General features: G+C 32.2%; 1 protein-coding gene across 1 annotated transcript in view; it reads left to right on the top strand.

Annotated features, from left to right (window-relative positions):
* Positions 1–790: 790 nt before the first annotated feature.
* Positions 791–12,335, top strand: part of LOC139518912 (uncharacterized) — a 64,756-nt gene continuing 53,211 nt past the window's right edge. The window contains exons 1-5 of the mRNA XM_071310596.1: positions 791–859; positions 3,809–4,052; positions 4,861–5,014; positions 9,027–9,205; positions 11,248–11,374. Coding sequence (XP_071166697.1) covers positions 3,945–4,052; positions 4,861–5,014; positions 9,027–9,205; positions 11,248–11,374 — 568 coding nt within the window. The 5' untranslated portion in view covers positions 791–859; positions 3,809–3,944. The remainder of the gene's footprint in view (positions 860–3,808; positions 4,053–4,860; positions 5,015–9,026; positions 9,206–11,247; positions 11,375–12,335) is intronic.

The raw sequence follows: 12,335 nt of genomic DNA, 5'->3' as shown, positions 1-12,335 counted from the left end.
TTAATATGGCTGTCCCGCGCTATGCCTTCATTTGCTGTCTTAAACTCCGTAGTATGAAACATTGCTTATCTTTAATGTAAAGTCATCGCCAAGCCTTTTGTACAGAACAACTAGGTCAGTGTGGGTGTTCCGCGCTAAACCTATCAATCCTGTATGTAAAATTAAATGCTGAGAAAATCCATGAAATAGTAGAATAACTGGTCAGTGTGGTTGTGCCGCGCTATACCTATAAAGGGAATAAATATGCATGTTTAGCTTTAATACCCAGTAGCTACACACACACATATATATAACAGCTAGTATACATGTTATAATGGCTATGCATAATTAGATCGCTTAGGACATATAAGCTTATATGCATGATTTTATTGATTTATATATCGCCTAGTAGTACACATAGACAGATGTAGTAGCTGTAGCAGGCAGAAATCTGAAAACTATTTATTTCTATATTTTCTTTTTACCTTTTAGTAACACTGTTTTAGTGAATGTAAAGATTTTTTACTATAATGTATGTCCTGTAAATAATATTCAAAACTTTCTTAAAACTCTATTAATAACCTTTTAACTGTGACACATTTTTAATGTACATAGAAGTTATTATTATTATTATTATTTTTTCAGGGATTTAACTGTATATATTTTTTATAATGTTATTTTTAAATAGGTATGTTTTCACTGAATAATTAATTATTATAAGGGCATAACCAACCTTAATTTAGTAAGGTTGGTGTACTCCAACTATTGGAGGAAGTTATAGAGGAAAGAAGAAGAAGAACGTTTCCGGATTGTATCAACTATTAGTATTTGTCCAGCCGCATCAACCGGAGGAGAAAAAATGAGCTCGATGTTATGACATGTATATTGCTTTTATCTTTTATTTTTGCCACTTCACATTTAAGCAAATTCATTTCGTTTCAATAAGACACCTGAAAAAGAATTTCTTAACGCTTCGATGACGAATAAATCGATGAAATAAGAATCGAAAGGATTGAGAAATTTCCCGCCAAAATTATTGGTCAGACGGTGTGCTTGGTTATTGGTAATTCCTATTTGATTTAGTTAATTTTTCGAGGTAGAGTGGCCAATTTTTTAACTCCCTTCTTAAAAACTTAAGGTTTATTGTCATGAATGATGGATCCAGAAATTTTCTTTTAAAAAGGAGAGGAAAGAAAAGGGCCTGACTATCTTACTCTTACAGATTCAACATCAAACCACATCAAAAGCTTTAATCATTAACATAAATTATAATTGAATATTTACGGACCTACCGCTATTTTAATTTCCAAAATGTGCAACGATCATACACTTCACACCATTACCGACACAATTGGAAGCAGTAACTCAAGGGTCCCAGAGCGAAGCCAGTTGATTGTACGGAATGAACAGTGAGGTATTGTCCAATTTGGAATTCACTGACATGATTATTGGATAACAATAACGTACAATACCACCAAAGACCTCCCATGAGATTAACTACACAGAACGGGATAGGTGTCAACCACACGAGATGCTGTTACCATGCAAGAAAACACTAACATTTCTATTTATATATTTTCTATTTTAATTTACTTTCACTTTCACTTTCTATAAATTTATATAACGTGACCATAACTACTATTATGTAACTTACACTTCCGGTTAAACCGCTAAACCGCAAGATTCGTACTTCACTGTCATATTTCTTTGTATAATTGTCCTGATGATGCCTTTCTACTAGGCGAAACATGTAGACCCAATAAACAGATACTATGTGATAAAAACATGAGTGTTGTTGTTTTTATTGTCGACACATTCTTTTATTATCAAGATGACTGTGAATACCTGGCGGTATCCACTCGTTTTTACCCTACTGCACGATCACCACTTCAGGTGTTGGTTCTCTCGTATTTTTATTATCTTACTCTTAGTTAGGTCCATCTCTTGTGAGTTGTTTTTCCTCAGTAATTCCCTACATAATCAACCAAATTTTTCCTACAAAAAAGGTGGTGGTGGCTGGAAAATCCTCTAAATCGGGCTAGGATTTAAAACTTATTGGCGTAACATTGATTGAAATGCAACGACTTTCCCCAAATATACTATAGCCCTATAGCCTATAACTTTATTTATTTACGCTGCAGCTATAAAGGAAAACATGTTTTCCTTGATTCCATGATGGATATTAAACGAAGAAAGAGGAAATCCATGATGGAAAAAATTAAATGATCCCGACATGTCACCTAGATGATGTCGATCCCCATTGATCCACAAAATCCACAATGACAGTCTTTTTGCAGGAATTTTTAAGATTTCAAAATCAATTTCTGTACTGAAGTTTGCTTTCTTTTTTGTGAGTGCAAATAAGATAAGCAACAAGGTTTGCCTAGGTCTGAGTGAATTTGGGTCCGTTCGCGCCCATTCACGTTCGCACCCGCTCATGTTTGCCCCCTTTCACTTTCGCACCCTACATGTTCGCACCCAAAGTCTGTTCGCACCCTACATGTTCGCGCCCAATTTTAATTGGTTTTGTGTTTAATAACTTTGTTTGTTGTCATAGTCTCAAACTGATAAAGTGAAACAGCATTTTTTTTGGTGTTGAATGAATCTTCATCATGTTTTGGATATGTATTGTTAAAAAAAATAATAATCCTTTCTAAATAAAGTGGGATTCTGTCAACGTTTTATTTTGTGTTGAATAACTGTTAATTAATCATGTTTTGGTGAGTGTATTCCTATAACTTTGTTGCATTGACTTGTTTCAAAATAAAGTGAGATTCTGACTACGTTTTTTTTTTTGTGTGTTGAATAAATTTTATCATGTTTTGGTTATAATAGGGTATTGCTATATTTTGTTGTTTCATTGTTTCAGATCAAAGGGACCAAGCTGTTAAAAACAATTATCTTTTGTGTTATTCATTTAAAATCTTCAATGTTTTACTCATACTATAAATACATATTTACACCAAAGCAATTTAAAACAAAAATCATGATTTTCCAATTATTCAACTGGAATTTGAATTAAAATTGGGTGCAAACATGTAGAGTGCGAACGGACCTTAGGTGCGAACGTGCGAGGTGCGAACATGTAGGGTGCGAAAGTGTATTGGGCGCGAACGGACCTGATACCCGTCTGAGTAGAATTATAAAAAGATTTAAATGCTTATTTATTCATAACAAATTTATGATATGATAACTAAATTACTTGTGTTGATCAGGAACATATATATTTTGTTAGATATACTGTTCCCAGTGTTGATAAACAATGTCAACAATCACTTTTCCATTGTATTGTCAGATATTTTGTAGTAATATGGCAGTATGGTGTCAAAACTTTACAGGAACCTTTGTGATGTCCAGTTGAGTTATGACAGACAAATAGCAATAAGGTGTATAAATTGTACATTTATAAGTTCCAAATGGAAAAATATATATTTGGTCCTGTTGATTTTTCCTAAGAAAAAAATTGAAGAATCATCAATTTTATCCTGTAATTGCCAAACCTCAATTGCAATCACAGCATTAATTGATCTTTGAGATGTGTACTAAATACAAACATGACTTCCTTATTTTGTTATTTTGTTTTAAGGAAATTTAAAGAAGGTGGAATGTTAAATGAATAAAAAATATAGTACTAGTTCTTCTGTCCAAAATTCAGATTGCTGTTGCTAAATATAAACTGTCTTCAAGTTAATATAAGAGCAAATAATTTGGTTTTAAAAATTAACATGTTAATAAACCAATGCAATTTTAATGAAAGAAATTTTTATTCTAAAGCAATCTTTAATATATCACTTGGTGTTTTAATGTCTTCATGTTTGCTTTGTTTCAGGGGAAAATGTAATATAAGAAATTGACAGTTGTTGGTTCCAGTTGCCACAATATAGTACTTTAAATTTGGTGTTCAGATATTTAAACTTAATGGATACATACACGACTCATTTGGTGGTACATGTATCTCAAGAATAATGGTATCGTCCTTATACAGTTTGGCAATACATAAAGTGGGGCAGTATGTTGGATGTGCCTCATTAGAAACTGTCAACCCACCCTTTGATGAACAGACACTTAAGCTGGTAAATATAAAGGACATTTTCTAGTTTATTCTGTTATTTATTTCAAATGTAATAAAATCTATAGTTTTCATACTGTAACTGTAAGATTTTCAAGACAACCTCTGGCTATTTATAGTTATTTTCTAGATAAATTTATATAAGGTAAGACTAAAGCAATGATTTATATTTGTTCTGGGCCACATGAGTATTTGGAGCATAGGGGTAAGGCCATGGTATTTTAACGTGCAGTATGTATCATTCTCATAGGTACATTGTATCACAAATTAATAGTTTCTAAAAATGAGACTCATTCAATCAAAATGTAATTATAACATGGTTAATGAAATGTTAATTTTATCTACAAGTGAAATTTGAATTTTATTAAAAGTATTTTATGTGGTCATTATAGAGTTTTTTGTTACTAACTTATCATCATACAACAACTTCGACTCTTGAATATAACTTCAAGAAATTTCCTAATAAAGTGTTTTAAAGCAAGAGGTAAACAGTTTAAATTACAGGCACTTGGGGCAAGACATTGTGTGGGTCGGACAGGGTTTGGGATACACTCGAAGTAAATATAAAAAAGAAATGTTATTAAAAGAACAAACAGCTGAAAATCCAAAAGAAGGAAATATATACAAAAATAAATTCAGCTGCACACTATTACCATGTTTGAAAACATTGATGTACAACAAAAGCATTGAGAATAAAAACATATCAACAAGGGTCTGCAAGGTTCATTAGGAAAAAACTTATATATGTGTTCTTAAATAATTGAATTAAATGTCTACTATAGTTCAATGATTGTTAATTATCTTATTTAAAGATAGCCAGTGAAGCATTTCCCAAAGATGAGGAACATGTCAAGTTACTAACAGATCTAGTCAGTAACGGAAACACTTCAACCAGTATAAGTTCAGAATGGCACAAGGGGGAATCCTTTTATCAGAAAGGACATGTACAAAACATCAGACAAGTAGGTAAGTATTGTAGAAATACTGGTATTTATATCTTATGATGTTTTAAGCTCTCTCAGTTTGGGGTTCTAATGCTGATGCAATCTTTTGGCCATGTTTGCAGTGTTGTCTTAAAAGGAAGACCTCTTTGGCCCCAAAATATAGAAGTTTTACAAAATTGTTAAAATGGAATTTTTTAGTTATTTATTGGAAAGTAGAATGTTTCTGCTACACAAATGTACATAAATATGGGCTGTTTTTGACAATACCATGAACATATATCAGGTACTAGCATCATGAAATCATGATAAATTACTGAAATCTTCACAATTTTAGCATTTTAGATTTTAGACAGTTTCCGTCTTAAATGATAGTGGCCGCATTTGTGTTCATTCTTAATATTGAAATGTAAGTTTTATATGATGATAATACATAAAATATATAAAGGTTGAGGATGAACAGAGATGTGTCCACTTTCATTTTTGGGATACGATTGCTTTCAAGCAATCTGTAGACTTTTACCGTTGACTCAGGGCTGCATTCCCTCATCAGTGTTCTAGGATTCCCATTACCCGTTACCCGGGGTAAGTGGATTAGGACAACGGGTAAGTCATTTTTTAGCCTTTGTCACCCGGTGGTAAGTCAATTTTCAAGTTCGGGGAAGCCGAAAAACTCTTGAAATTTCCCGGTCCTCTTCAATTTTCCCATATCTGCTTTTTATTTTTATTAAATCACGATTGTATTCTGTGCATTAATCCTCAAAATCACGAGAAAAAACTTTGATAAAAGATCGAAGATTTTGTCGATGTCTATCGGCGCTTTTATTCAAGCACTCGTTTACTAGGTGTAATCAAGCGCAAAAGAGACCACATTCTTCTCCTATCATTCTAAAAGTCGGTCACGGTGTCGGTAAAATCGGAAAATCCGGATTGATAACTGGTGCTTAAATCGGGACATAAACGATTTTTTTTCTTGTCATCGGAGGAAAATAAACTTACAGTTGCATTTATTATAGCTCTTAATAAATGACATAGTAATAACTATAACATATTTGTCAAATTTAGTAAGAAATCGGTTTTTTTAAATTTTGTACAAAATTCAATCGTATCCGAATCCAGCTTTGTTCAGACAAACTTCACAACATATAATTTAAAGCATGTCATAAAAGTTTTTAAATTTAAAATCTATGTGCAACAAATGACTTATCCTTAATCATTAATGTTCAGTGAATCAGCCTGAAAAATATTCAGTATTTTATAAAGAGCATGTCTGATTTTTAAAAAGAGTTGCATGTAAGTCCCTTATTTTTTTTACAGTGGATTATTGGTATGAAAGTCAGTTAAGTACTGTTATAGTTCAATGTACTTTTCTGGTGGTATAGGTATATAGTTACAATTAAGCCATATATTTCAAATACTTTTCAATACACTTTAGTCATCATTGCTTCATACAAAACATCATTTGACATCACAAAAAAGGGTACTTTCTGAAGCATGAAAAAGGTGCCAGGAAATGGCTAGAATGCAGGATTTTGCATCATTCACCCCAGAGCTAAAGCTCGCCGTCCGCATTGGTTGGCGGATTTAACTTTTAGATGTGGGTAAGTAATTTTTTTATTGATCTTACCCGTGGTAAGTCAAGGTGCCAAAAAAATCCTAGAACACTGCTCATGTCAACTGTTTTATTCTAAACATTCAGCAACATCTCAGATTCTTATGATTGTCTTGCTTTAAAAGGTAAAAACAAGCAAAAGGATTGAACATAAACAACTTTCCTGTAATGTTCTTCTCATAATCTTCATGTTTGATATTTCCCTTGACCTATATGCGTGTTTTTTAACAACACAGAAAATCAGAATTAAGCAGTATTTATATTTAGTGTTTTTATAAATTTAGTACTTGTCAGATGGAATTCCCAAGTTTTGATAATTGCGAGAGTTCTCTGGATTCCGATAATTCTATTTCTGTCATATAAGAGCTGAAGTGGAGTTTTTCCATATTTTACCTTTATGGGTTTGTTTATATATTAATGCGCATGCATATAGTTTTCTTGATTTCAAGGGGTATCAGATTGACTGGTTGCTCTGGATTCCCCGCTTCATTGATTAATTTGAAACTCATGGGATTCTTTCTATGTCTGTCTGCTATTGAGGGTTATTTTTGTTGCATAATTTTAAATCATAGGCATTATTTAAATTAAAATAAATGTAGTGTTTACCCATAACACCCCTTCAGCCGAAATGGAGTCTTCCATATTATCGTTTCGAGTTGTCTCCCTTCCAGAAGTATTTTCCATCAAAATCGAAAGTCGAAATACAATACAACTTGTTAGATGTCGATAAACATCGTATTAGATTAAGAACAATCTCAATTTAAACAGAGGAGTGTGTACGGAAAGGAGTCATTCCCACGAACCCAAAGGAAATTCATATTTAAAGAGTTAGAAATGGGGTTCCTCCTAGAATTAACGGTGATAAGATATGAAGTGAAATACCTTCTCTCACTCTCAGTTACTGCTGTGGAAAGTAAACTTGGAATTGATAGTACAAAAATAAAACACAATAAGTACATTGCTCATACATTTGTATTCGGGATTGGCTATTTTTAAAGTTGAGTGACTATCAGATTGTTACATTTTGCATGTGCAGTTAAATTAGTTTTGAAAATAATACTATCCAGCTGTACCAGGGCTGCCAAAAATGCGTGAGACTCACGCATGTTCATGCTTTTTTTTGGCAGTATCCTTGGATCTATTTCCCCCCCCCCCTCTTTGATCTTTTCAATTTTGGCCAAATCTTATTTGCTTAATGAAAAGTTGGCAGAACGGCTATACTTGGTCAATGAAAACTATGGCAATCGTATCCCTCAGAGCATTCTGCTCTTTGATCAGTTAAAATCTTTCACATTAACTGAAATAGACACTTAAGTGTTTAAAAAGTTTCCAAAATTCGTCAGATGAACCTGAAATTTGAGGCCAAAATCGGCCCTTACTGGACCTACTCCTTTATAAAATTGTAGATCCCGTTATCTTATTTTAACCATACTTTTACTGAATTTTCAAGTCATTTGTTAGCAGATTAAAAATGTACACAAGGACCCCAATGCCAAGGAACATTGATGCATTAAGATAAGCTAAATGCATCCATGGTAAAACATAACTTGTTTACATTTATTTTATGAAATATGTAGCTTTTTAATCTCCCTCTGTAGTTAATAAGAAAGGGAAATAACTTCAAAACAACCAAATTAAAAGAAAGAAAATAAATAAATTGGATATGTAGGTATAAAGTTCAATATGATTAAAACAAGAAATTTCACACTTTATTTCGATACAACTGTCTGTTAGGCCAAATAAAAATATATGTGTGGTTCCAGTTACATACTTTTAAAAAATAGGGTCGGTAGGTCGGCAATTTTTTTTTTTTTTTTTTTAATTTTATTTTTGAATGTCAATCTCCGGAAAAAAATCGTGTGTTTACCGAAATTGTTTCCGGTATTATACACGCCCCAACCGGAAGTCCACCATTTTTACATGTGTTTGGTTGTAAAATAAACAGTCATGATACGTTTTTAGTTAATTTTGTTGCATTCTGTTATGAAGTTGCATTTTAGCCATAACAGATACTTGTGATGGAAATTCAGATTACAGAAATCTATGAATTTAATTATTTTAATTCACAATCCTCAAATTTGATCGTTTGGAAATTTATTTTTCAGAAATGAAAAAAAAAGTTCTAGGGTCGGGGGGTTTTAACTAGGGTCGGTCGGACTGGAACCACACATATATTTTTATTTGGCCTTATGGTGTATATATATATTGAATTTTGAAAATATCCATAAGGGGTTAATTTCAGCGAAAAAAATCCTGAGAATAATCAAATTAAAAATTATGAAATCTTGTTTTAGGGTATTTTGATTGTGTAGATTTGATATATCTTTTGATTAGGTGATTGTACAATGTAAGTCAAATGTAAGTCAGAAGTATCAAATTGAATTCAATGAAAAAAAGTGAAGAAATATTATTAATCTGATTGAAGGTTTCATGATCGGTGCCTCTGTGAAAAGTAGCTATGATCAACATCACGCCATTGCAAAAGTGGTCTTGACATTTGAAAGGTATCGAATAACATCTACCAAGTGTTCAATCTGCAAGGATATGATTTGGTGTTCACATGTTGTGGCAGTCATCCTCAAAAGAATTAGAAGTCCTGGTAAAGTGAGTATATTTAAATTTGATTATTTCAGCTCACTTGGCGTAAATTTCACTGATATGCAATGTTTTGGCTGGAAGTTTTTAGAACCTCTAGGTTAAGTATGTTGTAAATGTGTGAGACAGAGAATTAACAAGTTTGTTTTGAATTGATATAATAAGTTCCTTAAAATTATGTGATACCTCAACTCAAATTTTACAAACATGTTGAAGATGTTTTATATTCTTGAATGGGAAAGTTTTACTATGAAGCTATCTGTACTTAGACTTTTAATGCCCCTGCGGTAGCAGAGGGGGCATTAGGTTTTACCCTTATCTATTTATCTGTACATCAGTTTGTCGGTACGTTCCAAAATTGGTTTTCTATCTCTCATTCTAGTTTGCCTCAACCAAATGTTATGAAACTTATACATAATGCTTATGACAACAAAACATAGATCAAATTTTAATGTAGGTGGCGTCTCTTTTACCTTTCTAGAGTTATGTCCCTTTACAAATATAAAAAGTGCTGGATTTTCTGTTTCCGTTCTTTTACTTAAGTTTGCCACAACCAAAAAATATGGCATGAAATTTATAAAGAATGCTTATTACCACAAAATTCAGATCCAGTATGAATTTTGGTTATATCACCTTTATTTATATACCTTTATAACATTATGTGCAAATAGGGGCATCATGTGTGTCACATGGACACATTCCCCATTTATTTTGACAAACAATTTCTCAAGTTCCTCTTATTTTACTCTTTCTCACTGACAGCTTTTCAATATGCAGTGACTTAAACCATGACCTTTCATTAAACATTTTGCAACCACAAACACTAGCACTTGTAAGTAAAAAAATCCTGATAAAAGAAAAGGTAAACAGGTGGAAGAATGAAAGTGTTATAAATGAATGCTTGCAGACAAATTTCAACGAAACAAATCATGTAACAAATGTTATGACAAAGTTTAATTATCAAATAGGAATGCACGGGGAAAAAAGACAAAAATATACATCAATCTATAATCACTTTGAATGTTTCATGTGCTCCATGATTATCATAACAGACAGAAGGAAACAATTGGTAAACTTTGGTTACTCAACCCCATAGATATTTGCATCTAGAGTTTAATGAAATATTTTTTGCTGATTAGATTTTATAAATGGAAAGCGATACACAATAAATTTTAAGAACTAAATCTGTTCAAAGGACTTAACTGTAAATGAATTGGTTGACGTTCCAGTTTTCTCCCCAGAATTTTCAAAGAGCACCATGGAAATTAACATGATACTGGTTTTCAAAAATGACTAGCACCATGGCCCCATTACATCCTATTATAAAATCATCCAAGATATAACCATGGTAGAAAATATAGCTTCAGGGTAACACAGTGCTTTAATGCCCGGGGAGAATACTGGGTTTAATAATTTCTTTTACATTATGATTACTTGGTACATGTTTGATATAGCTTTTAGTGTTAAAGGATTAAACGCCTTTTTAAAGGAATTTATTGGTGTATAAACTGGACCAATTCACTCACAAACAAATGATATGTTTGTGAGTGACTTGGTCCACTTTAAACACCAATGAATTCCTTTAAAAAGGGGTTTAATCCTTATAATTCTTTAAATTTGTAGATAGGGAATATATGTTTCCACACTGGTTACCTCTATCACATGTAAATTGTATATTTATGTCATTGAATAGGCCTGGCGCATGAATATATTTGTTGGTTAACGCAAAAATATGTACTCAATGAAATTTGCTACATGATGAAAAGAAAACTGCAAAAACCATTAATATCATTCAAACAATGTGTTTGTGTATTATTTTATTTAACGATTAACGTGCAGTGAAAATAAATTTTTAAAACGTTGGTGTTATAATCGCTGCCATCTTGTTTTCATTGGTTACGGAAAGAAGTTCTGTCAACATTGTCAAAAATAACCAATGTCAAGATCAACTACCAGAAGTCCTCTCGACCAATCATATCAATGTATTCCCTAATATGCAAATCATATAAGAATTGCACTAGATTGTTTGACAATTGTGATGATATTTTTAGGTACCTGTACATGCCCCTCTGACAGATACACTTCTGACACTAACAAGAGAACAGCTGCAAAAACTGTTACAATATGCCATAAACCAAAGTCCAGGGGATATATTGTGCCAGATATTTGAGCATATTGGTAAGCTTAAAATAAATATGATACGTGTTATATATATTTACTTCTTTCTACAAAAGAAAATTTGTAGAAAAATAGATTTTGATGAACTCTAAATTTTAGGAATAATTGTGAAAAATGGAACAGGGTTATTATAATCGCAATTTTAAAGTTAGACTCGCATTTTGGAATTTTTTTATAAAAATCAAACAGGATTTTTCTGAATATCGTAAAAATTAAAATCACATTTTAGTGTTTAGTTTAAACATATTTTATTGTCTAAAAACATTGACAATAGGATTAGACACAAGTTTTGAAACTTAAGAATGTTTAGAACATTTTAGTGTATTAGGCCAGAATTTTTTTATTATCTGTTTAACGAGATCCGCCGACTCCACCTTTCCCGATTTTAGAATAAAAATAAAAGTAGTGCTTCTTACTTTTATTATTATTTTTCCCGCCGACTGTTACGAAATCCTCAGAAAAAAATAAAATGTGTTGTTCACAATACTAGCTTTCAGTCAATATTTCGTTATCGGTAATATTCAATTTTTACCAAGTCAATGAAACAGCAATTTTCATTTAAAAGTAAAGAAATTCAAGGCATAAACGATATAGTTTCTTCTAAAAGATTTTTAAGCTGGTGGCATGCTTTTCATACTTGTTACACGAGAGCGTACATCAAATCATTCTAACTTTCGGCAAAAATCAGTTATTACTTCATCAGAACTTGATGAAATTAGCCTCAAGTAAACTTGTCATCCATGTATTGCATTAGAAACGTCATATTCCTTTCCAAATAGCGTATCAAACATCGTTTATTTTTGTAAATTTTTCTTCGTCCGACATTTAAATTTGTAGAACTACGGATCGGAATCGGGATTTCATCGGAAACGGACCCGCTATGACCGAAATCCGGATTCTTGCGATAATGACTACAGACGCATGAATGGCACTGCTGACAGACAAAAATTGATCCCAAAAG

Source organism: Mytilus edulis, chromosome 4 (genome assembly GCF_963676685.1).
Source record: "Mytilus edulis chromosome 4, xbMytEdul2.2, whole genome shotgun sequence".
NCBI classification, from domain to species: domain Eukaryota; kingdom Metazoa; phylum Mollusca; class Bivalvia; order Mytilida; family Mytilidae; genus Mytilus; species Mytilus edulis.
This window is presented reverse-complemented; position numbering and strand designations above follow the sequence as displayed.